Source organism: Oncorhynchus mykiss, chromosome 8, assembly GCF_013265735.2.
Source record: "Oncorhynchus mykiss isolate Arlee chromosome 8, USDA_OmykA_1.1, whole genome shotgun sequence".
NCBI lineage: Eukaryota > Metazoa > Chordata > Actinopteri > Salmoniformes > Salmonidae > Oncorhynchus > Oncorhynchus mykiss.
Genome location: NC_048572.1, coordinates 65,493,340 through 65,520,162, shown reverse-complemented (window position 1 = coordinate 65,520,162; position 26,823 = coordinate 65,493,340). Strand labels below are relative to the sequence as shown.

Here is a 26,823-nt window from a genome sequence, read left to right as displayed (position 1 = left end):
AAGACAAGTGTCATGATTTAAACTCATTTCAATTGTATTTTGCATGGTTTTCTGAATCATTTAGTCGGATGCACCCCACATTTTCCTATGGGCGTAAAATAGGATATATAATAGAAAACGAGTCAGGATTATACATTTACAGTATCTGTGCATTCTTGCTAAAGCGCTTTGAGGACCCCATATTAAAGTGTCCTTTAAAACAATATTCATTGTTAAAGGTGTATCAATAACATATTGTTTCCGTAGCTGACTAGGAGGACAAGGATCTGTGTGTACTGGATCATGTTTTTCTCTTTTTGGCATCCTCTGTGGGCTCAGGCATGGGTTTCTTCCTCTTGTTTTCACTGTGTACTGGAGAGAGATGCATAAGAAAAAGACAGCTTATTTGATTGTGGATCCAATGAGTCCAGGGCCCATATTCACATTGTGTCTCAGAGCAGGAAACCTGATCTAGGATGAGATTTCTCCTTGTCTTATTCATTATGATTTAAAAGGCTAAATTGATACTAGATCACAACTCCTACTCTTTTGATAGGCCCAAAACTACAGTATGAAAACAAAAAACACATTATTCCACTTGGATTGAGAATTGAATCCCTGCACACCTTCTCCATGATGTTTCCAAGTACCTTTTAAAAATGTTTAAAAAAATATTGCCCACTGTACTATTATGGGAATGTTAGGGATCATGTATTGAAAGTGGATCTAACCTGAAGCTGGGTTCCTTCCCTCCTCTCTGTCTGGAGTGGGCCTGTGGGGGGAAGTCTTTACATGATGACAAGGAGGATGGGGAACAGAGGACCGGGAGGCATGTGCACTGGAAGAGTGTGCAGTAACAGTTTGTCTGCACTCCTCCTGTTGGACTGCTTGAACTGTGGCAATAGGCTTTACCCCTGGGGAGAGGAATGCGGTGTTGTAAGAAGAGAGGGGTGACACCAGTTACCCCTTACAATACATACGGTCTTCAATAGGAAACGCTCCACTGGATTTCCATGCATGGATCAGAACAGACGTACAGTAGGTAAATGACTGAACCTAAACAGGTGTAACCATCAGATGGATCATGTTGAACTGAACAGTTAATTGCTAAATACATAAAAGGGACAAAGGAAAAATGCTGTGAAATCTCAAAAATGACATATTATGAGTGAAAGTTGATGCTTTTTCAATAGGGTGTATTATTTTGGGTCATATAAGCAAAGGAGTGAGAGTGTGTGTGTGAGAGAGAGAACACAGTCTGTTCTATATCGCATCTTTCTATCTGCAATAACTCTAAACATTTTCCAGTAAAAAGGAGGTGTGGAGTGAAACATAGAAAATGAGGATTTAATCATCTCACATACAGTGCATTCGGAAAGTATTCAAGCCCCTTGACTTTTTCCACATTTTGATATACAACCTTACTCTAAAATTTATTAAATGATTTTCTTCCCTCATCCATCAGAAATACCTTATTTACATTAGTATTCAGACCCTTTGCTATGAGACTTCGAAATTGAGCTCAGGTGCATCCTGTTTCCATTGATCATCCTTGAGATGTTTCTATAAGATTCTCTGGTCTGATGAAACCAAGATTCTTTGACCTGAATGCCAAGCGTAACGTCTGGAGGAAACCTGGCACCATCCCTACGGTGATGGATTGTGGTGGCAGCATCATACTGTGGGGATTTTTTTCAGGGACTGGGAGACTAGTCAGGATTAAGGGAAAGAGGAACGGAGCAAAGTAGAGAGAACCTTGATAAAAACCTGCTCGAGCACTCAGGACCTCAGACTGGGGCGAAGATTAAACTTCCAACAGGACAACGACCTTAAACAGACAGTTGCTTCGGGAGAAGTCTCTGAATGTCCTAGAGTGGCCAAGCCAGAGGCCGGACTAGAACACAATCGAACATGTCTGCAGCGGTGATCCAAATCCAACCTGACAGAGCTTGAGAAGATCTGCATAGAAGAATGGGAGAAACTCCCCAAATACAGGTGTGCCAAGCTTGTAGCGTCATGCCCAAGAAGACTCAAGGCTGTAATCGCTGCCAAAGGTGCTTTAACAATGTACTGAGTAAAATGGTCTGAATACCTATGTAAATTATGTTTTTTTTAATACACCCACAAAAAAATTCTAAAAACAATTTTGGGTTTGTCATTATGGGGTATTGTGTGTAGATTGATGGGGGGAACAATTTAATAAATTTAAGAACAAGGCTGTAACGTAACAAAATGTGGGGAAAAAAAATCAAGGGGTCTGAATACTTTTCAAATACACTGTAGATGAGCAGAGATAAATGTGAATGAGGCTAATCAAGATGCATGCAACTTTGTCAAGTCAACTATACCTAAAACTACAATAAAGTGATTCTTATGGTAAAAGTAGCTCCCATGCTACTTTATTATGGACTCAGCTGACCAGTTGACATCATATACATGGCAAGAATATCCTCCATTGATTATGCTTTCACACCATGAAAACATAGTAAATGACAAGACAGAAATGTCATGCAAAATAGGACAATAGAATGCACATAGAAAGATATCTAGGAGATAGAAAGCCTGTTCGTGCAGTTAGTACAGTAGCATGCACTCACAGAAAGGGATCAATCCTCTGTAAGCAAAGCAGCAGTTTAGAACGATGAACTGCTTGTTCTGCTAGAAGAAACAGCACACCACGCCACTCAAGACTGTCCGTCCAATCCCCAAAAAAGGATGAAATTCATATTTATTGATTTTAAATTGTTTTACAAAGTACACAAAATTCCTTGTATATTCATGTATCATTTATATAATGAATCGTTAATTTGTGCATGGTTATGCAATCATAACATTAAGACTGAACAACATTTATTGGCATACATGCTGAAATGAACAAAACAACTAAAAACACTAGTATTAGAACAAATAAAATAGCATATTAACACTTTCTACCAGCATTTATAAAATAAATGTTACTAACAAAGGTTAGATAAGCAATCAGGTCGTAAACAGGGTTTTAAAGCCAGGGTTACGTTTTCCAGTTAACACTCATATTAATATCCAGATGAAAAAGCAAAGTCATGCTTTATCCAAATGCAAAGTGTTCCTTGTCCAAAACACTATCAGAGAGAGACTGCAATAGAGCGAAGAAGTGCATACAGAAAGACAGTACAAACAGAAGTTCTCTGATCCTAACTTACTTACACCATGGTCCCAAACGCAAGTATAACACTCCATCCTGAGCCAAATTGTTGACAGCTCAAATTCATAAATACATTAACAAAATGCATAGAAAATTGAATTTACTCAATGGACACTGACCTACAAACTCTAACAAGGGAAAACCAAACATAAGTACAAACATCCAAACAATGACATAACATTGTTTTTTTGAGCTCAAGTTTGTGCTGGTAATGCTCCAGGAGATTACTTGTTATCCAGTCGCAGTAGTTGTTCCTTACCATTGACGGTTAGTGATCTTAACTGTCCGTCTTCTTCCACCTCTACGCGTTCCTGTCCATTCTCCACAATTCTAAAGTATGGAGGGTGATTCAAATCATTTTCTAAATCAATGCACTTCAATAAGAACCAATGTTAAAGGATACACTATCATCAGAGGCTATCTGGCCTAATAGAAAAGTAGTTAACTAGTTGCATGTTCTGCTTGACAGCATAACAATTAAAGACTAAACAAAACAATATCAACTTCACTGTGTGGTTAGAGAGCTACTAATCTACCTTTTTGTTGTGATTTTCCTGCCGTTGATGAATTTCGTGGAGGTTGATACGGAGCGGAAGTTGCCCATCCCGCCTCCTCCACCTCCACCCCCGCCGCCAAAAGAGGTGGAGGAGAAGGCAGTGAAGCCACCATGGCCTCCTCCTCCTCCTCCCAGATGACCCATGTGACTCATATGGCCCATAGGACCCATATGGCCCATGTGACCCATGTGTCCGAAAGAGGTAAAGCCTATCAGGGAACAGAGAGATGACATTCACTTATAGATCCATAACAATCCCATCTCTAAACGCATCAACAAATACATCCTCTAATTGCTTTAAGGAAAAGTGATTCTGGATTGATAGCTTTACACTTTATTTAACAGTACAGACAGGACCAGGTGTTTCCTAAGAAATTAGAAGGTGAACTGATAAATAACATACATGTTTGTTTCTTTGGGATAATGTTTTGATTAAACATGACCAGTCAAACGTTTGGACACACCTACTCATTCAAGGGCTTTATTTTTACATTGTACATTACTTTAAGACACGAAGGTCAGTCAATGCGGAACATTTCAAGAACTTTGAAAGTTCATTCAAGTGCAGTTGCAAAAACCATCAAGCGCTATGATGAAAATGTCTCTCATGAGGACCACCACAGGAAAGGAAGACCCATAGTTACCTATGCTGCAGAGGATAAGGTCATTAAAGTTAACTGCACCTCAGAAATTGCAGCCCAAATGAATGCTTCACAGAGTTCAAGTAACAGACACATCTCAACATCAACTGCTCAGAGGAGACCACGTCAATCAGGCCTTCATGGCTGAATTGCTGCAAAGAAACCACTACTAAAAGGACACCAGTAAGAAGAAGACACTTGCTTGGGCCAAGAAACACAAACAATGGACATTAGACTGGTGGAAATCTATTCTTTGGTCTGATGAGTCCAAATTTTAGATTTTTGGTTCCAACCGCCGTGTCTTTGTGAGACACAAATCAGGTGAATGGATGATCTCTGTGGTTCTCACCGTGAAGCATGGAGGAGGAGGGATGGTGCTTTACTGGTGACACTGTAGGTGGTTTATTTAGAATTCAAGGCACACTTAAACAGAATGGCTACCACAGCAATATGCAGCGATACACCATCCCATCTGGTATGCGCTTAGTGGGACTATCACTTGTTTTTCAACAGGACAATTACCCAAGACACACCTCCAGGCCATGTAAGGGCTATTTGACCAAGGAGAGTGATGGAGTGCTGCATCAGATGACCTGGTCTCCACAATCACCAGACAACCCAATTGAGATGGTTTGGGATGAGTTGGACCACAGAGTGAAGGAAAAGCAGCCAATATGCTCAGCATATGTGGGAACTCCTTCAAGACTGTTGGAAAAGCATTCCAGGTGAAGATGGTTGAGAGAATGCCAAGAGTGTGCAAATCTGCCAAGGCAAGGGGTGGCTATTTTGAAGAACCTGAAATATAAAATCTATTTTAATTTGTTTAACACTTTTTTGGTGACATGATTCCATATGTGTTATTTCATTGTTTTGATGTATTCCCTATAATTCTATAATGTAGAAAATAGTAAAAAAATAAAGAAAAAGCCTTGAATGAGTAGGTGTGTCCTAACTTTTGACTGATACTGTATATCTGGGACCTGTGTTTCCTGACCTGGGTCAAACGCTGTGAAGCCTGCACCAAACGGTGGGAAGCCACCAAATCCCCCGAAGAAGGGTCCCCCCGTTCGACTCCTGCTCACTCCCCTGTGGTGCCTCCTCCCTCCACCGAAGAACTCATCCCCAAACGGATCCCCTCCTGCAGGAGAAGAGAAGAAACAGTGTGAAGAGAAGAGAGACTGTGTTCAGTTTCTGGGTGACAGCTAAAGTTATAAACAACGAGAAATAGCCTGCATGCTTTCAGATAAATAGACCTACGCACAGAAAGTGAATGTAATGCAATTTACTGACTGTAAATCTCCAATCTAGTAGATGCTATGAACTAAATTATTTATATTATTAGTTTCTGGGATAAGCATACTGAGTCTATTGTAACCAACCCAACATGATCCTCATAAAGGACGACTGGGCCCCCTCATTCATCACTGACTTTCCTTCTCTGGTTGCCCATTTCATCTCTGCCTGCCTCTCCTATCTCCTACTGATTGTCCCCCTCTTCCGTCTGCAGCGCTCTCTGTAAAAGCTTTAAAATATATATATATATATTGTTGACAATGTATTACTAATAGTCAAAAAACAATGCTCGCAGAAAGAGGAGGAAAGGAAGTGCTACTAAGGTACACAATAGTACATTTTGGTAGACAGAAGGTGCTCTTTGGTAAACGGGGTGAATTGGTCATCAAAAAGAAAGGAGGACCAAGGCACTCTTCATATAATTAATTAAAATGCCTTTATTTCTATTTCTATGTTCAATAGAAACAACGTTTTTTTTAACTGACGCATTTCAGCTGCACGGCCTTCGTCAGGGAGTACAAAGAAATAATACAATGTTCTCTTTTAAAACAGCTTTTCCAATTAGCCCTAATTTAAAGAGGGAGTGGTTACAAAATTGATTGGACACACCTAGTAAGCAATACTATACACACAAAGTGAAATACTGTAGCTATGTTATCAAAAATGTAAACTCCAAGCTAGAAGTATCAGAACGCCTAGAACTGTAGTTCTAACCTTAAATACGACTGGGAGAAGTGTCAAAAACAAGAAAGCAATATATTCCATAGTACACTAGAACACAGCAAACATGAACAACAACAGTCTAAACCTAGCTGAGGGCAATTGAGCTACAAAATGCTCACCAAAGAAATCCGCAAAAGGATCTCGACCGCCAAAGAACTCTCTGAAGACATCTTCAGGATTGCGGAACGTGAACCCTTCGTTGAAATGATCACCATTGTGGTAATGTCCAACTAAATGAAAACAAAAATGATGAATATGGTCAGTGGAAATAATAATAAGTGTTATGATTGTTAATTACAGATGAATAGAGTAACTAACAATTAAACCGTCCACAAAATAATTGTATACATTTCTGAAATCCGCCAAGAGCCTAATAAAGAAAGGACTTACCACCTCCTCCACTGTTTGTTGTTAGGCCTGCTTTACCATAGCGATCATACATGTTCCTCTTGTTGGCTACAACAGAATATAAAAACGTAAACTCACATCAAAACAAACAGTAAAATGATAAACAGGATGATAACAAGTGAGATACACTGGATGCTTGTCAAGGGTTCAGAGGGACATGACACTGGGTAAGTAAATACAGATCAGCATATACAGCCTTTATGGGATTATTAAGGCGAATTTCAAAAGGAATCAAATATAATCTTTCGCAACCTCAACTACTCACATCGCATTAATACACCATTTAACAATTGCATAACAGTTGTGGATGCTGCTATTGTATGTGAACAAACAGCTTCCTTGAAAATAACTTATTTTGGTTAGATGTATTTTACGTGTCATGGATGCAGAGATCAGTGCATTATTTATTGTTCATCTATTATAAATACTGTGTTCTCTTGGCTTCAAACGCCTTTCAAAATGTATGACTTACCATCTGACAGAACCTCATAGGCCTCAGAAAGTTCTTTGAACTTTTTCTCTGCTTCTTCCTTATTTTCTGGGTTTTTGTCAGGATGCCATTTTAGTGCCAATTTTCTGTACCTGAAAGCAGAGAAATGCATTAAACAGCAACTCAAGGGGACTTAAAATGTAAGCCTAGCTTATTATCTCAGTATATCAAACATTTAAAACTTCTGAAAATCCATTAATCTACATCTAGTGCCAGTCTATCTATTGGAATGCATACGCTAAACTTGACAAGACTACTTACGCTTTTTTTATGTCTTCTTGAGATGCATTTCTTAGGACTCCTAAAATGTGATAATATTCCACCATGGTTTTGTATAAACTTTTTCCAACCTGTGTGAATAGGAAACAGTAATGTAAAATTTGCAGGAGTGCACATCTTATACAAACTATTGTGTAAATGGGCAATTATTTCCCAGGCCTCAGGGAACAAAAAAATGCAAGTACAGCAGCACCTTGAATATGGGATAATCTATGTCTTAAATTACTTGATCCTCCCCAGACTGGACTGGCAGTTGCCTGGTAACTAATTGGCATGCATGAGTGACAGCTGGAGGATGGGGGCTTACGTCCCATAAAGGTCAACGCTTTATCGTCCAAAGAGGTCACATTCTGGCTCAGTGTAGAACATACCCCCTGGTGCAATTTCACAATAACCAGGCCTGATTGACAACCCTGGGTCAACCACAGGGGCAATGCCACAATTGTCCGTATGTTGAAGCTCCTGATCTAGGTAACTAACATGTACTAGTGGGGACATTAATCCTTGTGATACGGCTGCGTTAGTCAGGTATACAACGTTTGCTAGCTACTGTTTAACTATCGATTTTATCAGTTGGAAATAATTGTATACAATTTCGCAGTCTCATCTTTTTCTCTTTCCGCCATATCTTTGAAATGTCACTCTGCATTCTACTAGCTAATGCGTGTATAATGCTCACTATGTTAACGTTAGCTAGAAGATTGCTAACTCAATAGCATATCCAGTTTTGTTCGCCGTCCTGTGCCTCCTAGCATTACACATCACCTGGTAACTCAAAACTAATCATACCAAAGCTAAAGACCATACTGAGTGTTCTAGCCAACATCAACATTTTGCAGTAACTTGCGTTGCTGTCAAAATTATCATTCTGGCTAACTAATGCCAACCAACAGGCTAGCAAGCTAACTAGCTAGCTAATGTTTTTGTGATGAAGCCCAGCATCAAAGGAATGTGTCACTGGTAAAACAAAGACTTGGTCAAATTACCTAGCTCTTCAGCCGTCCCAGTTTTCTTCTATAGCCTGATAAGTTTCCAGTAGTGATTTATTATCGTTTTCCAGTTATGGTTATTCAAGAAAATGCTGCTTTGCCCCAGACAATTCAACAGCCTTGGGTTGTTTGTAGTTTTACGTAACATCCGGTTAGCTAATTCTCTTCTTCTTTGGTGTTTTTTGACGACGACTAGACTATCAGTCGGCGCAACATCGCCCCCTATTTTTTTAAGTAAGCTGGGGGTATAACCAATGTAAAAACGGCAAATTCTGTGAAATAACTGTGTAAAATAACAGAAGATGAAAGCGTATTTGTTCATTCTTAACTTCAATATAAATTATTTGCACAACCTTAATTTGCCTTATTTTTATTTACACGTATTTATTTGTCTACCATGTCTGATTAACAGAAGTGAACAGGAAGGGGGAGGGGGGGGGGGGGGGAGTATTTTGCCACGAGAAAACCGTTTAAGCCAAATACATCCTTGCCCTCTGGCAAATGATCATTGCTTCTCAACAATATTTACTGTCTCTATAACTCTCCTTGTTACCCACACTCAGCATAATTTTCTTCTTGAAGACCAATTATAGATGAACCAAGCAAATTATAACCCTCTCCAACCTTCAAAAGTGTATCCCTTCCTTCCTTCCCTCCCTCAGCTCCTCAAGTAAGGTTCTATCTCTATTTATATCTCTAGTCATTAAATAACAGTTCACAAGTATGTAGAGTCAGAGTCAGTCTGAATAATTGTTTCTGCTATCCTCAGTAGCTCGCAGTCCTATAAATAGGGCCAGGCCTGGTGCTGCATTAGTAGGAGAGGGACTGATTAGAATGAATTTGCTGTGTGAATAAGGTTCTTAGACCTTCTGTAAAAATAACTACTCCTGATTACCTTGGTTTGCTAAAACACTGGGCTGCATGCAACTAAACAAAGACTTACACATTACCTGTCTGATGATTACACCTTCGAAATAGTTCACAGGAAAGAACCCCTCTATGAATCTAAAGAGATATAAGTAACTCAGCAACACACTTATCTGAAAATATTGTCTAGGCCTGGATCTTACATAGACCAAGTGAAAATGGTAGGTTTATTATAAAACAAATGATTTGTCAGTGTTTTTCCCATTCAACAATTTGTGAATGAAGGTTTGTGTTAACTAATTCATAATTCCTTATTCATTCAGTGGTTTGGGAAGAGAGAGAGAGGGCACGAAGAAGAAGATGAGACTGGAGTGAGAGTCATAGGCTTTTTAAAGACAATGCCTTGAATTAATTGCATCCAATGAGCAATGGAGTCAGATTAGAGTCTTGTGACAGTACTTCCAATTAAGCCTGACAGACTGCACTGGGGAAAGCAAATGTGATTAAACTGAATTTCACATTGTGACACTGCATTGTATTACACTGCAGGCCATGTAGAAAGAGTTTAGCCCACTAGCATACATTGTTATATTCCAGATATAGAATGGTGAAGCATGGTGATCATAAGCATGAACATTGTATCAGCGACTTCATGAATAACCCGAACCAAATTGATGCACATTGTCATTCTATCAAGCTGGTGCTGGCATTGTAATTTTGGGTAAGAACTAGGTGATTCGCTTTCAACTTATTTGGGAGAGGGGAGGAGCTGCTGTTAATGCTGTTGGTGGTGGCATGGCGCTTTAGGCCTAGCTAGTATTGATTGACTTCCTTCATATTGTACCTTTGGGAGATTGCAAGAGGTACAGAGGCACTTAGGATATTAAACAAGATGCGAACTTTAGTGGGCTAAACCTTTTAGTGATGCCATTAATTAAACTGGCATTGTGTACATGGGCACTGTCTGGCAGCTGAGGCAGACAGCGTGGGCATGCAGGGTAGCCTGGCAGGTTCACTTTCAGAGAAAAACTAGAGCCAATGAATGATGCAATGGCATTAACATTATATTCCCATAGGAGCAAACTTGTCATGAGAGTTTTTCTCAAAATATTCCATTACTGTTGACCTTGACAGTATTTTCAATAGCATGAGGTCCAATTATTGAGGTCCAGCCGTATTCATCGACCTGACCAAGGCTTTCGACTGTCAATCACTGCATTCTTAACGACCGACTCAAAAGCCATGGTTTCTCAAATGACTGCCTCGCCTGGTTCACCAACTACTTCTCAGATGGAGTTCAGTGTGTCAAATCGGAGGGCCTGTTGTCCGGACCTCTGGCAGTCTCTATGGGGGTGCCACAGTGTTCAGTTCTTGGGCCAACTCTTTTCTCTGTATACATCAATGATGTTGCTCTTGCTGCTGGTGATTCTCTGATCCACCTCTACGCAGACGACACCATTCTGTATACTTCTAGCCCTTCTTTGGACTCTGTGTTAGCAAACCTCCAGACGGGCTTCAATGCCATACAACACACCTTCCATGGCCTCCAACTGCTCTTAAACGCAAGCAAAACTAAATGCATGCTCTTCAACCGATCGCTACCAGCACCTGCCCGCCCATCCAGCATCACTACTCTGGACTCTTCTGACTTAGAATATGTGGATATCTACAAATATTTAGGTGTCTGGTCAGACTGTAAACTCTCCTTCCAGACTCACAATAAGCATCTTCAATCCAAAATTAAATCTAGAATTGGCTTCCTATTTTGCAACAAAGCATCCTTCACTCATGCTGCCAAACATACCCTCGTAAAACGGACTATCCTACCGATCCTTGATGTAATTTACAAAATCGCATCCAACACTCTACTCAGCAAATTGGATGCAGTCTATCACAGTGCCATCCGTTTTGTCACCAAAGCCCCATATACTACTCACCACTGCGAACTGTACACTCTCCTTGGCTGGCCCTCGCTTCATATTTGTCGCCAAACCCACTGGCTCCAGGTCATATGTAAGTATTTTCTAGGTAAAGCCACACCTTATCTCAGCTCACTGGTTACCATAGCAGCACCCACCCGAAAGCACGCGCTCCAGCAGGTATATTTCACTGGTCACCCCCAAAGCCAACTCCTCTGGCCACCTTTCCTTCCAGTTCTCTTCTGCAAATGACTGGAACGAATTGGAAAAATCACTGAAGCTGGAGTCTTATATCTCCCTCACTAACTTTAAGCATCAGTTGTCAGAGCAGTTTACAGATCTTTGCACCTACATAGCCCATCTGTTAATAGCCCATCTAACTACCTCATCCCCATATTGTTATTTATTTTTTTGCTCCTTTGCACCCCAGTATCTCTACTAGCATTTTCATCTTTTGCACATCTATCACTCCAGTGTTTATTTGCTAAATTGTAATTATTTTGCCACTGTGGCCTATTTATTGCCTTACCTCCCTAATCTTACTACATTTGCACACACTGTATATAGATTCTTCTATTGTGTTAGTGACTGTACGTTTGCTTATCCCATGTGAAACTCTGTGTTGCTTCGCACTGCTTTGTTCTATCTTGGCCAGGTCGCAGTTGTAAGTGAGAACTTGTTCTCAACTGGCCTACCTGGTTAAATAAAGGTGAAATAAAAAATAAATAAATACATTTTTAGAGAATTGAGTATTCATTCTACTGGAGTACACAAACAAAGTTTTCACATTTGGCCATAAACTTTCACCAGCTCATGAATACACTGGGAAATCTATACATCACTTCCTTCCCAAAGACTTTTCCTGCCTTTGAGCTCCATAGCAAAAACCACTCCGGAATCACACTAACATACTGTATCTTACATCAAATGTAGGCATGGATATTGCCTGGGGGTATCATGTTAAAATGATAATTATCCCTATTCGGCTTGAAGGACATGAAAAATAACGTGTTGTGTGGCATACCAACCAGAATTTTTACCAACATTTTTACTGAGTGTAGTAATATATATAACATTTTCAATATACTGTATGATCATTTCCCTCAAAGTAATAGAAACTGGAACCTGTTCCTTCTCCAAGACAATGAACAATCAATATAGCTCCAAGGAACATAGTATCTGAGACATTCAATCATAGTTTCTGCCATTACAGCAGCCAATAGCAACCGTATTTGTCTAATCCTATGAAAAAATAAATATAGTTTCTGCCATTGAAAAAATAAAGAATTTATTTGAAAACACAAAATGCTCAGAACCAAACATGTTTTATGTGCTATTAATGGCTGTTTCAAAATCTATTAACACCCATCCACGGGAGGTTAACTTGTCATAAAACCTAGATCAATATTTTACAATTAAATAAGGTTGTTTGTCACTGTATCATTTTACAATGGATTTTCCATATATTTTCCTCCATGTTAGCGAAATATATTTCTGACATTGGAGAATGTGAGGTACTATATTCCTGATGTATGACGAATGACTAAAATCCCTGTATGAACCTGAAGCATTTGTTTTTAATTCTGTACAGTGGACTCAATTACTCGGTTTACTCCAATGGCTTCATGGGCACACTTGCACACTTCCTTACGTATCTTCTCACGTTGTGCCTACATGATCTTCTCACGTTGTGCCTACATGATCTTCTCACGTTGTGCCTACATTATCTTCTCATGTTGTGCCTACATTATCTTCTTACGTTGTGTCTACATGATCTTCTCACGTTGTGCCTACATTATCTTCTCACATTGTGCCTACATTATCTTCTCATGTTGTGCCTACATTATCTTCTTACATTGTGTCTACATGATCTTCTCACGTTGTGCCTACATTATCTTCTTACGTTGTGTCTACAGTACCACCCTGTCAGGCTTTCACACTTCGCACACTTGTTGTTTGCAAGTGTGTTTCAGCTCATTGTCAATAGTAAATCAAGCAAGGTAATCTGGAAAAACCTGAAATGCTGAAAAGCTCCAATCGTCAAGATAAGGATTATAGCATCTCCTTTTCAACATGTCTCAATTGAATAGTACAAGTATCTTGGTGCAGTACTGGGAACATAGTCTACTGGCACATGTCAGATTTATAGTCACTCTTAAAACGACTATTTTTCCTACGAGTTCATTTGGATTACCTGTCATATAGCAAGGTGACTGTTGAGCGACCCTCTGTCTCAGACCAGCTAATTGCAGAGAGACATACACGGTTGTGCGAGTTTGATGGTCGACTATGGGTAACGTTATGAGGTACTTCACATGAAAGATAGATCACGTCAGTTGTCTGTGATGTCCTTGAGCTGCTTATGGTGGGTAATCATTACCACCCATAAAAAGGAAATACGATGTCTTAATGGACATTCTATGTCTGGTTCTCTCTTGCAATTAAAATGAAAAAACATCAAGAAAAACCATAGGTCCATTCATACTTTAAGGTGTACCTTGCTGCTCTCTATTCCAAGTGGTCTTTTTTGTTGTAAAAAATGGCACGGTATGTATATTTAAATAATTGCTGACCTTAGCTTCTTTATGGTCTACCAAGGACACCAAGGGCTCCTAAGAGAAAGAGTTTTACAATTGAGGAAAAGTGATTCACAAAACGTTATCACAATATTGTAAGATTTTGTTGTAATACCCATGATTTGGTTTCAGTATCCTAAAAGGAAACCATATCAAAACATACATGATTATTTACCTGTAGTTGTAATAGATGGCTATTGTCTGTAGGAAAATCAATGTCATATAAGAGCCCTCAGTTCTACGCTGTATTCCCTACAGGCTGTATGTAGTTATTGCTTATCACAATTTCTGTACACCTCAGCAGATTTATCATTAGTGCAGTCAGTGTATTCTAACAGAGAGACTTGGGCCTTCAGTGCCAATCACTTATTTGATTATAAAGCAGTCAAGTTGAGTCAGCTGCTTTGTTCCATTTGATGGGGTCTTATACTGTAATGGATATAACATTAAAGTATTATCCTTTGCTTTTTGTTTCACCAGTAATAAGAAGGTATATGTTTTCATACTTCTCAGATTTTTCAATATTATTGCGCTCTATGTTTTATCACACACAAGTCACAGCCTCCCATGGTGCCACATTCAGCCGGCAAAGTAAACAAACAAAGCAAAAGTGATTACCAGTAATAGATTGGATCTCGATCTTGATGTTAAACTGAGTTAGATCATTTGGTTCAGTGAGAAGATCTAAAGTGCCCTTCATTCATTCTTGGAGATGATGTTGCCATGTTTTTTTTTTTTTTTTTTTTTTTTATCTCAAGAGGAACATAGCTAGAGAAAAAAAACAGAATTAAATACAAATCCTACATTTAGGTTTTACTTAATTTACTAAGTGCTACGTTGTGTCAAACTCTCGTCTTAAAGATGGATTTTCAATAAATCTGTATGTGGTTAAGATGACAGAAAGCTCCACATATCACAATATGTGGCAGAGCTTATTACAGCCTGAGGAGTTATCGATCTGCCATTTTGTTTGATATTTCACAGTTCCTTATGGCACTCATGCCCTGAAAGATGCCCAATACAAGCCTGGCTGATGCGGCCCATGTGGTCACAGCGCAGGGATAGCTGTGACAAACTGGTCTGGAAAGGAGGCCATTTGTTAACGCAGAATTCGCTCAGAAATTGTGCAATAGGTTTGATTAGTTCTCTCAAATGTTCGTTTTTTTCCTCCTCGGGGGTTGAGATTTTAAAATCCAACCTTTGTAATGGAAGGGGGCGGTGCTCGGGTGCTGTGTGTGGCTGTGGGTGTTTGAGTGAGAAAGATACAGAGGATAGCCAAAAGCAAAAACCCCATCATTATCAACGCATTGTGCCGACAACATCACAGAGCCATTCCAGACTAGTTAGGTGTTAGCCAGACTAGCCAAATGCTACTTTCAAACCAAACAATCATTATGCACATGTCTAGTGAGGCATGTTTGCTGCTGAAGTGTAGCAAAGGCACCTCACACCACATATCCTTACTTGTAACAAACACCAGAATCCACTTACGATTGACAAAAGCATGTCAATCTATGCAAATATGATTGAATTGTCAATTTGTTGGTAGAACTGATCGATTTAACACTGGTTGATGAATGTTTGATGATGTCAACGTGAAAGGTTATGAGGTTCATAAGCTGATCCTTTGAGTGGTGGCTGGGAAAAAGATTAGTGGCAAGAATTATTGCTAATTCCTGTACACATTTCCCATAAAATCCTCTTTTGTTAGTTGTTCAGTGCTGACACTCCATGTTGTTCTCTCTAATGGGCCATTTAAAGGGCCCTAAATTCCACCGATGAGAGAGTGGTTTTGACCGAAACAGGATTACATAATTTATTTGAATGTTTGTAAAATTGCATTATTTTTGTTTTTAGTAATGACATTGTCTAGTAGTTGCTTGCATTGTAAAAGAGGATGAGAGTCATTTTATCCTGCAGCTCCATGTTAGAAAACTCCACACAAACACAATTTCAACCACATTTCTAGTGATATCCAATTTCCAACAGTTAACTCAACGTTAGCATCTAGACTAAATAGATCAACAACTTATGTAGTTGTTGGGCTGGGTTATCACATTTACCAGTAAAGACAAATATTTTTTTCAAATGTAAATACACTGATTATCCAACAAACCTTGTTGTGGATTTGTAAAATTATTGCCTCGGGTTGCCTTGTAACTGTTGCAAAAGGCTTATCGAGAACAATCTGGAACCTATGGTGACCTTTTTTCCCCTTCAGCACTAGAGAATGTGACTGACTCAACTAGATATCTACAGTAAAGGGGAAATAAAATTACCCCATGAATGAGCTTTGTGTGGAGGATTTATTTATTATAACAATCTTCACTTTCCTCCTATTTCTATTCTCCCTAAAATACAAGGATCTGAGCATAAAACATCTCTTGTTAAAGAGAACCGCAACAGTAAAGTCGTTAGCACAATATGTTTTCTCATACAATACATATACCATTACATCATGGAAGGGCCATGACCACAGGTGTCAGTCAGAAAGGAGAAAAGGTTTGCTGAAAGTTTTTTCTGTCTAAATTGTTTTACTTTGGTGAAAGCGTTATATTTCCTGCTCTAGAACATGAGACAAGACTCAACAGAGGAATGAGGTGTGGAATACTTGCTATACTATAGCTGAGTAAAAATCCTGTGGTTGTGAGTTTTGTGTGTGTGTGAGTGTGAGGAACTTGTGTCAACGTTGGCACATTTGAATAGGTTGCTCATCATTATGGTTCTTGTCAAGCTTACTAGCGTCATTTCCATGATTTTGTATACTTTTGGATGGGGGTGTAAGTAGGTCTAAGTGGTGGTAAATCTGAACTATTGATATTTTTGTGTTGACAGTGAAAACACTGAACACATTTCATACATTTGTATAGCGTGATTGCACGAGAAGTCGATATAACACCGAACAAGCTCAATATGCATCACATCAAAATCAATGAACACAAATGTTATTTATATAGCACTTTTAACAACAACGATTGTCACAGAGTGCTTTACAACAACTTGGCCCAGACCCCACCGAGCAAGCAGCACTTATGTGGCAAGGTGAAGATGGAAGGAGCATTCTTTAGGTGTACAGAGTAGGAGGTTGGAGTGACAAACGGAGTATACAGTTGATATCGGAAGTTTACGTACACTTAGGTTGGAGTCATTAAAACTAGTTTTTCAACCACTCCACAAATTTCTTGTTAACAAACTATAGTTTCGGCAAGTCAGTTAGGACATCTACTATGTGCTTGACACAAATCATTTTTCCAAAAATTGTTTACAGACAGATTGTTTCACTTATAATTCACTGTATCATAATTCCAGTGGGTCAGAAGTGTACATACACTACGTTGACTGTGCCTTTAAACAGCTTGGAAAGTTCCAGAAAATTATGTCATGGTTTTAGAAGCTTCTGATAGGCAAATTGACATCATTTGAGTCAATTTGAGATGTACCTGTGGATGTATTTCAAGGCTCATCTTCTATCTCAGTGCCTATTTGCTTGACATCATGGGAAAATCAAAAGAAATCAGCCAAGATTGTAGACCTCCGCAAGTCTGGTACATCCTTGGGAGCAATTTCCAAACGCCTGAAGGTACCATGTTCATCTGTACAAACAATAGTACGCAAGTATAAACACCATGGGACCACGCAGCCGTCATACCGATCTGGAAGGAGACGCGTTCTGTCCCCTAGAGATGAATGTACTTTGGTGCGAAAAGTGCAAATCAATCGCAGAACAACAACAAAGGACCTTGTGAAGATGCTGAAGGGAACAGGTACCAAAGTATCTATATTCACAGTAAAACGTGTCCTATATCGACATAACCTGACAGGCCGCTCAGCAAGGAAGAAGCCACTTCTCCAAAACCACCATAAAAAGCCAGACTACGGTTTACAACTCCACATGGGGACAAATATCATACTTTTGGGAGAAATGTCCTCTGGTCTGATGAACAAAAATATACTGTTTGGCTATAATGACCATCGTTATGTTTGGAGGAAAAAGTAAGCCAAGGAATACCATCCCAACCGTGAAGCACGGTGTGGCAGCATCATGTTGTGGGGTTGCTTTGCTGCAAGAAGGACTGGTGCACTTCACAAAATAGATGGCATAATGAGGGAGGAAAAGTATATGGATATATTGAAGCAACATCTCAAGACATCAGTCAGGAAGTTAAAGATGGGTCGCAAATGGGTTGTCCAAATGGACAATGACCCCAAGCATACTTCCAAAGTTGTGGCAAAATGGCTTAAGGACAATAAAGTCAAGGTATTGGAGAGGCCATCACAAAGCCCTGACCTCAATCCCATAGAAAATGTGTGGGCAGAACTGAAAAAGCGTGTGCGAGCAAGGAGGCCTACAAACCTGACTCAGTTACATCAGCTCTGTCAGGAGGAATGGGCCAAAATTCACCCAACTTATTGTGGGAAGCTTATGGAAGGCTACCCGAAACGTTTGACCCAAGTTAAACAATTTAAAGGCAATGCTACCAAATATTAATTGAGAGTATGTAAACTTCTGACCCACTGGGAATGTGATGATATAAATAAAAGCTGAAATAAATAGTTCTCTCTACTAGACCCTGCTAGGTAAAGTCCCCACTTATCTCAGCTCGCTAGTCACCATATCAGCACCCACCTGTAGCACGCGCTCCATCAGGTACAGTATATCTCTCTGGTCACCCCCAAAACCAATTCTTCCTTTGGCCGCCTCTCCTTACAGTTCTCTGTACGAACTACAAAAATCTCTGAAACTGGAAACACTGGAAACACTTATCTCCCTCACTAGCTTTAAGCACCAGCTGTCAGAGCAGTTCACATATACACCTATACACCATATGCACCTGTACATAGCCCATCTATAATTTAGCCCAAACAACTACCTCTTCCCCTACTGTATTTATTTATTTATTTTGCACCCCATTATTTTTATTTCTACTTTGCACATTCTTCCACTGCAAATCTACCATTCCAGTGTTTTAATTGCTATATTGTATTTACTTTGCCACCATGTCCTTTTTTTGCCTTTACCTCCCTTCTCACCTCATTTGCTCACATCGTAGATGGACTTATTTTTCTACTGTATTATTGACTGTATGTTTGTTTTACTCCATGTGTAACTCTGTGTTGTTGTATGTGTCAAGCTGCTTTGCTTTATCTTGGCCAGTTCGCAATTGTATGTGAGAACTTGTTCTCAACTTGCCTACCTGGTTAAATAAAGGTGAAATAAAAATAAATTAAATAAAAATTATTCTGACATTTCACATTCTTAAAATAAAGTGGTGATCCTAACTGAATTTTTACTAGGATTAAATGTCAGGAAATGTGAAAAAACTGAGTTTAAATGTCTTTGGCTACGGTGTATGTAAACTTCCGACTTCAACTGTACTCAATCGGATCTCAAGATCTTCAAGAATGTCACCATGTATACTACCAAAAGCCTTGAAGTCTATGAAGTGAGAATTGGGAAGTTCAGAATCCTGCTTGCTCCTTCTTTAGTTTGGTGTCAATGGCTGACTCCGTACGTTTTTGGTGATGCAGAATAAAAAATGGTTTATTCAAAGATGGTTGATGGCATTACCCCCAAATTGAGATTCACTTTCCAGCATTAGATTCACTTTCCAACAATATAATATTTAAAAAACATTATGTTGTGTACATTGTCAGAAACAACGATGTAATTGGATTTCTTAATCTATGGCTTACCCTCGATCACCATTATATAATAATTTGAACTGTTTATGGTGTTGTGCTTGGCACCATTGTGATCCTTGACCATCAAAACATAGACATGACCTTTTCTGTGTTATCGTGTTTGGTTCAGCAGATATGAAGGAACGTGTTGTCCGGCTTTGGGCATGGGGCGTTTTGGAGATTCGTCACTAGTTACCACAGCCACAAAGTCGTAAACTATGCTTATTTCTTAAATTATTCATCATATAATGTGATTTTAAAATTAACCCTAACCCTAACCACTCTGCTAACCTTATACCTAACCTGAACCTTTGATTGAGACCAAAAATGAAGATTGTTGGTGCACAGGCAAGAAGTGAGGCTGGACGTGAATTCTTTGCCAGAGCTCCATTGATGGGCAAAGCAGCGTAGATCAGCTCCTGGCCCCTCATCAAAAATACTTGTCAGTCACATACACGCACAGACACACACGGGCACATGCACACACGCGCACACGCACACACACACACACACACACACACACACACACACACACACAGAGCACTGATTACATATTATCAATGGTGGCTATGATTAGCCTGGGGGAACCAACCTGATCACTGCGTTGACCTTTCTATTTCACTTCAGATATCCTTAAATGTGAACACCGCCTGCTATATTGTGGATAAAGTTACCTGTCTTTTTTTAATTTAACCTTTATTTAACCAGGCAAGTCAGTCTAACAGAACAAAAAGGGTGTTCTTTAATGGAAGCCTCTCCAACATAATCCAGGTAGAATCAGGAATTCCCCATGGCAGCAGTCTAGGCCACTTTACTAACAACATGCCACTGACTTTGAGTAAAGCCAGTATGTCTATGTATGCGGATGACTCAACACCATACACGTCAGCTACTACAGCGACTGAAATGACTGCAACACTTAACAAAGCGCTGCAGTTAGTTTCAGAATGGGTGGCAAGGAATAAGTTAGTCCTAAATATTTCAAAACTAAAAGCACTGTATTTGGGACAAATCATTCACTAAACCCTAAACCTCAACTAAGATGGGGAGAAGTCTGTCCATAATAAAGCGCTGCTCTACCTTCTTAACAGCACTATCAACAAGACACGGTCCTACCGGCCCTAGTTTTGTCGTACCTGGACTACTATTCAGTTGTGTGGTCAGGTGCCACAAAAAGGGACTTGGGAAAATGGCAATTGGCTCAGAACAGGGCAGCCCGGCTGGCCCTTGGCTGTACACAGAGAGGAAAGCTAACATTAATAATATGCATGTCATTCTCTCCTGGCTCAAAGTGGAGAAGAGATTGACTTCATCACTACTTGTATTTATATCAACAACTGTAATATCCTATGTTTCACTGAGTCATGGCTGAACGACGACATGGATAAAATACAACTGCCTCCGGTAAGTCAAGGGAGGCTGTCTGTGTATATTTGCAAACAACAGCTGGTGCACGAAATCTAATATTAAGGAAGTCTCAAGGTTTTGCTCGCCTGTGGTAGAGTATCTCATGATAAGCTGTAGACCACACTATTACCAAGAGAGTTTTCATCTATATTTTTCGTAACTGTCTATTTACCACCACAAACCAATGCAGGCACTAAGTCAGCACTCAATGAGCTGTATAAGGCCATAAGCAAACAGGAAAAAGCTTATCCGGAGGTGGCGCTCCTAGTGGCCGGGGACTTTGATGCAGGGAAACTTAAATCTGTCTTACCTCATTTCTACCAGCATGTTCAATGCGCAACCAGAGGGAACAATCTCTAGACCACCTTTACTCTACACACAGAGAAATGTAAAAAACTCTCCCTCGCCTTCCATTTGGCAAATCGGACCACAATTCTATCATCCTGATTCCTGCTTACAAGCAAACACTAAAGCAGGAAGCACCAGTGAGTCTATTAATAAAGAAGTGGTCAGATGACGCAGATACTAAGCTACAGGACTGTTTTGCTAGCACAGACTGGAATATGTTCTGGGATTCTTCCGATGGCAATGAGGAGTACATCACATCAGTCTCTGGCTTCATCAATAAGTGCATCGATGATGTCATGCCCACAGTGAACGTACAGTGCCTTGCGAAAGTATTCGGCCCCCTTGAACTTTGCGACCTTTTGCCACATTTCAGGCTTCAAACATAAAGATATAAAACTGTATTTTTTTTGTGAAGAATCAACAACAAGTGGGACACAATCATGAAGTGGAACGACATTTATTGGATATTTCAAACTTTTTTAACAAATCAAAAACTGAAAAATTGGGCGTGCAAAATTATTCAGCCCCTTTACTTTCATTGCAGCAAACACTCTCCAGAAGTTCAGTGAGGATCTCTGAATGATCCAATGTTGACCTAAATGACTAATGATGATAAATACAATCCACCTGTGTGTAATCAAGTCTCCGTATAAATGCACCTGCACTGTGATAGTCTCAGAGGTCCGTTAAAAGCGCAGAGAGCATCATGAAGAACAAGGAACACACCAGGCAGGTCCGATATACTGTTGTGAAGAAGTTTAAAGCCGGATTTGGATACAAAAAGATTTCCCAAGCTTTAAACATCCCAAGGAGCACTGTGCAAGCGATAATATTGAAATGGAAGGAGTATCAGACCACTGCAAATCTACCAAGACCTGGCCGTCCCTCTAAACTTTCAGCTCATACAAGGAGAAGACTGATCAGAGATGCAGCCAAGAGGCCCATGATCAATCTGGATGAACTGCAGAGATCTACAGCTGAGGTGGGAGACTCTGTCCATAGGACAACAATCAGTCGTATATTGCACAAATCTGGCCTTTATGGAAGAGTGGCAAGAAGAAAGCCATTTCTTTAAGATATCCATAAAAAGTGTAATTTAACGTTTGCCACAAGCCACCTGGGAGACACACCAAACATGTGGAAGAAGGTGCTCTGGTCAGATGAAACCAAAATTGAACTTTTTGGCAACAATGCAAAACGTTATGTTTGGCGTAAAAGCAACACAGCTGAACACAACATCCCCACTGTCAAACATGGTGGTGGCAGCATCATGGTTTGGGCCTGCTTTTCTTCAGCAGGGACAGGGAAGATGGTTAAAATTGATGGGAAGATGGATGGAGCCAAATACAGGACCATTCTGGAAGTAAACCTGATGGAGTCTGCAAAAGACCTGAGACTGGGACGGAGATTTGTCTTCCAACAAGACAATGATCCAAAACATAAAGCAAAATCTACAATGGAATGGTTCAAAAATAAACATATCCAGGTGTTAGAATGGCCAAGTCAAAGTCCAGACCTGAATCCAATCGAGAATCTGTGGAAAGAACTGAAAACTGCTGTTCACAAATGCTCTCCATCCAACCTCACTGAGCTCGAGCTGTTTTGCAAGGAGGAATGGGAAAAAATGTCAGTCTCTCGATGTGCAAAACTGATAGAGACATACCCCAAGTGACTTACAGCTGTAATCGCAGCAAAAGGTGGCGCTACAAAGTATTAACTTAAGGGGGCTGAACAATTTTGCACGCCCAATTTTTCAGTTTTTGATTTGTTAAAAAAGTTTGAAATATCCAATTAATGTCGTTCCACTTCATGATTGTGTCCCACTTGTTGTTGATTCTTCACAAAAAAATACAGTTTTATATCTTTATGTTTGAAGCCTGAAATGTGGCAAAAGGTCGCAAAGTTCAAGGGGGCCGAATACTTTCGCAAGGCACTGTATCTGCTTGGAACATTTCACATAACATACATTACCTGCCGTTGTTGATTAACCTGTCTGTGTCATCAGGGCATTAACTCGGGTAAAGATCAGAGGTGTCATGATTTTATTGTAATTTCACATTTTATTTCACCTTTATTTAACCAGGTAGGCCAGTTGAGAAGTTCTCATTTACAACTGCGACCTGGCCAAGATAAAGCAAAGCAGTGCGACAAAAGCAACAATACAGAGTTTACACATGGGATAAACAAACGTACAGTCACTAACACAATAGAAAAATCTATATACATTGTGTGCAAATGTAGTAAGATTAGGGAGGTAAGGCAAGAAATAGGCCATAGTGGTGAAATAATTACAATTTAGAAATTAAACACTGGAGTGATAGATGTGCAGAGGATGATGTGCAAGTAGAGATACTGGGTGCAAAAGAGCAAAAATAAATGACAATATGGGGATGAGGTAGTTATGTGGGCTATTAACAGATGGGCTGTGTACAGGTGCAGTGATCGGTAAGCTGCTCTAACAGCTGATGCTAAAAGTTAGTGAGGGAGATATAAGTCTCCAGCATCAGTGATTTTTGCAATTCGTTCCAGTCATTGGCAGCAGACAACTGGAAGAAAAGGCAGCAAAAGAAGGAGTTGGCTTTAGGGCTGACCAGAGAAATAAACCTGCTGGAGCACATGCTACGGGGTGGGTGTTGCTATGGTGACCAGTGAGCTAAGATAATGCGGGGCTTACCTAGCAAAGACTTATAGATGACCTGGAGTCAGTGGGTTTGGCGACGAATATGAAGCGAGGGCCAGCCAACGAAAGCATACAGTTTGCAGTGGTGAGTAGTATATGGGGCTTTGGTGACAAAACGGATGGCACTGTGATAGACTACACCCAATTTGCTGAGTAGAGTGTTGGAGGCTATTTTGTAAATGACATCACTGAAGTCAAGGATTGATAAGATAGTCAGTTTTACGGGGGTAGGTTTGGCAGCGTGAGTAAAAAAGGCTTTGTTGCAAAATAGGAAGCCGATTCTAGATTTAATTTTGGATTGGAGATGCTTATTGTGAGTCTGGAAGGAGAGTTTACAGTCTAACCAGACACCTAGGTATTTGTATTTGTCCTCATATTTTAAGTTAGAACCGTCCAAAGTAGAGATGCTAGTCGGGCGGGTGGGTGGGTGCGGGCAGTGGTTGGTTGAAAAGCATGCATTTAGTTTTACTCGCATTTAAGAGCAGTTGGAGGCCACAGAAGGATTGTTGTATGGCATTGAAGCTCGTCTGGAGGTTTGTTAACACAGTGTCCAAAGAAGGGCCAGAAGTATACAGAATGGTGTCATCTGCATAGAGGTGGATCAGAGAATCACCAGCAGCAAGAACGACATCATTGATGTATACAGAGAAAAGAGTCGGCCCGAGAATTGAACCCTGCGGAACCTCCATAGAGACTACCAGAGGTCCTAACAACAGGCCCTCTGATTTGACAAACTGAACTCTATCTGAGAAGTAGTTGGTGAACCAGGCAAGGCAGTCATTTAAGAAACCAAGGCTGTTGAATCGTCCGTTACGAATGCGGTGATTGACAGAGTCGAAAGCTTTCCAATCTTTAGGGATCTCAGACGATACAAAAGAGAGGTTGAACAGGCTAGTAATAGGGGTTGCAACAATTGCGGCAGATAATTTTAGAAAGACGGTCCAGATTGTCTAGCCCAGCTGATTTGTAGGGGTCCAGATTTTGCAGCTCTTTCAGAAAATCAGCTATCTAGATTTGAGTGAATGAGAAGCGGGGGTGGCGGGGGGGGGGGGGGGGGGGGGGGGCTGAATAATTTTGCACGCCCAATTTTTCAGTTTTTGATTTGTTAAAAAAGTTAGAAATATCCAATAACTGTCGTTCCACTTCATGATTGTGTCCCACTTGTTGTTGATTCTTCACAAAAAAATACAGTTTTATATCTTTATGTTTGAAGCCTGAAATGTGGCAAAAGGTCTCAAAGTTCAAGGGGGCCGAATACTTTCGCAAGGCACTGTATATGGGCCTAGCTCGTGGTTAGCTCAGGATAACTGGTGCCAGTCTCCCTCAACTCCTATGATGGTATGTCCTTTCATAGGAGTCGAGGGAGAATGGCAACAACAGAGGAGGTTTCACAACTGTACTTGTGTCGCATGACACACTTTTATTCTGAGGTCTTGTCTGACAAGCTGTGAAAATAGCAAGTGAACACTGAACAAAATTATTTTTGGATGTCGCAAAACCATTGCAATCACATTTCTGGACATGTTATGTTGCCCACCTTTGCTCCTTCTGGTAGTTCCCGGCATCCCTTCATGATCAGGGGATCAGTCTGGCACCCAACTGTGCACTTGGTCGAACAGAAAAACAGGGTCAACAATTGTCATCGTCCCTCAATTATTAACATAGCTCGAGAAATAAGGTAATCTCATCTGGAAGTTAATTCTAGGCTTTACAGATGTAGACTGACTGGCTCCAGATTGGATTATATTCAGGCTGATGACACCGTTACACTATGCAACCAACTGTGACGTAATTCTCTGTGACCCTGGGTTGGTTTGTACGGAGGTCCAGACAGACACATGAATAAATAAATCAATTCCCTTGTTATGTTGAGATCACAACTTATTTATCTCATGATCACTGCATAACAAAAGTTATTTTGTCGAGATCCCAAGATTATTTTCTTGTGACCACGACATTATAAAAGTTGTTTTATCGAGATCACGGGATAATCAAAAGTACCACACATTTCATTCATTTGTTCAGCTGCACAATAACCACCTCATTAAGGAGCCCTGTGGCTGCGTTGCAATGTTCTCTTGGGCATGTAAGCCCTGAACGAAGCCCGAGAGTCAACCCTGTCTCCCAGTCTGCCCCTAAGACCACAGCCAATCACATGCAAGGAACAACGCAGCTAACTTGGCTAGTCTTGTGAGCTAGCTCGCAAGCTCGGTAGTCGGTAGTCTTGTTAGCTTGCATAACTGAAATGTGTATAATTATAAGGGACACCATGTTTTGTAGATAACATTTACATTTACTGTGGGTGAGCTCCATTTCTGACAGGCTGATCAGATTCAATTTCAGCCTCAGTTGCTGATAAGTCAGGGTGCTGCCTTGTAGGCTGTTTTATAGGTAAGGCTCCTTGTAGGCAGATTAGCTGTCAACGTGCTTTATAGGCAGATGCATATCTGATCTTTTATTCCTGGCAGGCTGATCAGTTCCAATAACAGCCAGATGCTTAGAAATCTGGATTCTGCCTTGTACAGTAGGCTGTCTGCAAGGAGCCTTACATATGAAACAGCCTACATGGCAGCATCCTAATATTTCAGAAAGTATTCACAAACCTTGACTTTTTCCACATTATGTTGTGTTACAGCCTGAATTAAAAATGGATTAAATTTAGATTTTGTGTCAATGATCTACACACAATACCCTATAATGTCAAAGTGGAATTATGTTTTTAGGAATGCTTACAAATTAATAAAAAACTCAAAGCAATTAGTATTCAGCCCTTTTGTTACGGCAAGCCTAAATAAGTTCAGA

At 40.1% G+C, this 26,823-nt stretch overlaps 1 protein-coding gene across 1 annotated transcript; it reads right to left on the bottom strand.

The window, feature by feature from the left end:
- Positions 1 to 19: 19 nt before the first annotated feature.
- LOC110530357 (dnaJ homolog subfamily B member 6) lies at positions 20 to 8,700 on the bottom strand. Its single transcript, XM_021613344.2, has 10 exons — positions 8,540 to 8,700; positions 7,536 to 7,624; positions 7,257 to 7,366; positions 6,767 to 6,832; positions 6,496 to 6,606; positions 5,355 to 5,498; positions 3,700 to 3,928; positions 3,423 to 3,493; positions 711 to 893; positions 20 to 351 (listed from the first exon to the last, which is right to left on the bottom strand). The coding sequence occupies exons 2-10, from the start codon at positions 7,598 to 7,600 to the stop codon at positions 281 to 283; spliced, it is 1,050 nt and encodes a 349-aa protein (XP_021469019.1). The 5' UTR covers positions 7,601 to 7,624; positions 8,540 to 8,700; the 3' UTR covers positions 20 to 280.
- Positions 8,701 to 26,823: the final 18,123 nt, after the last annotated feature.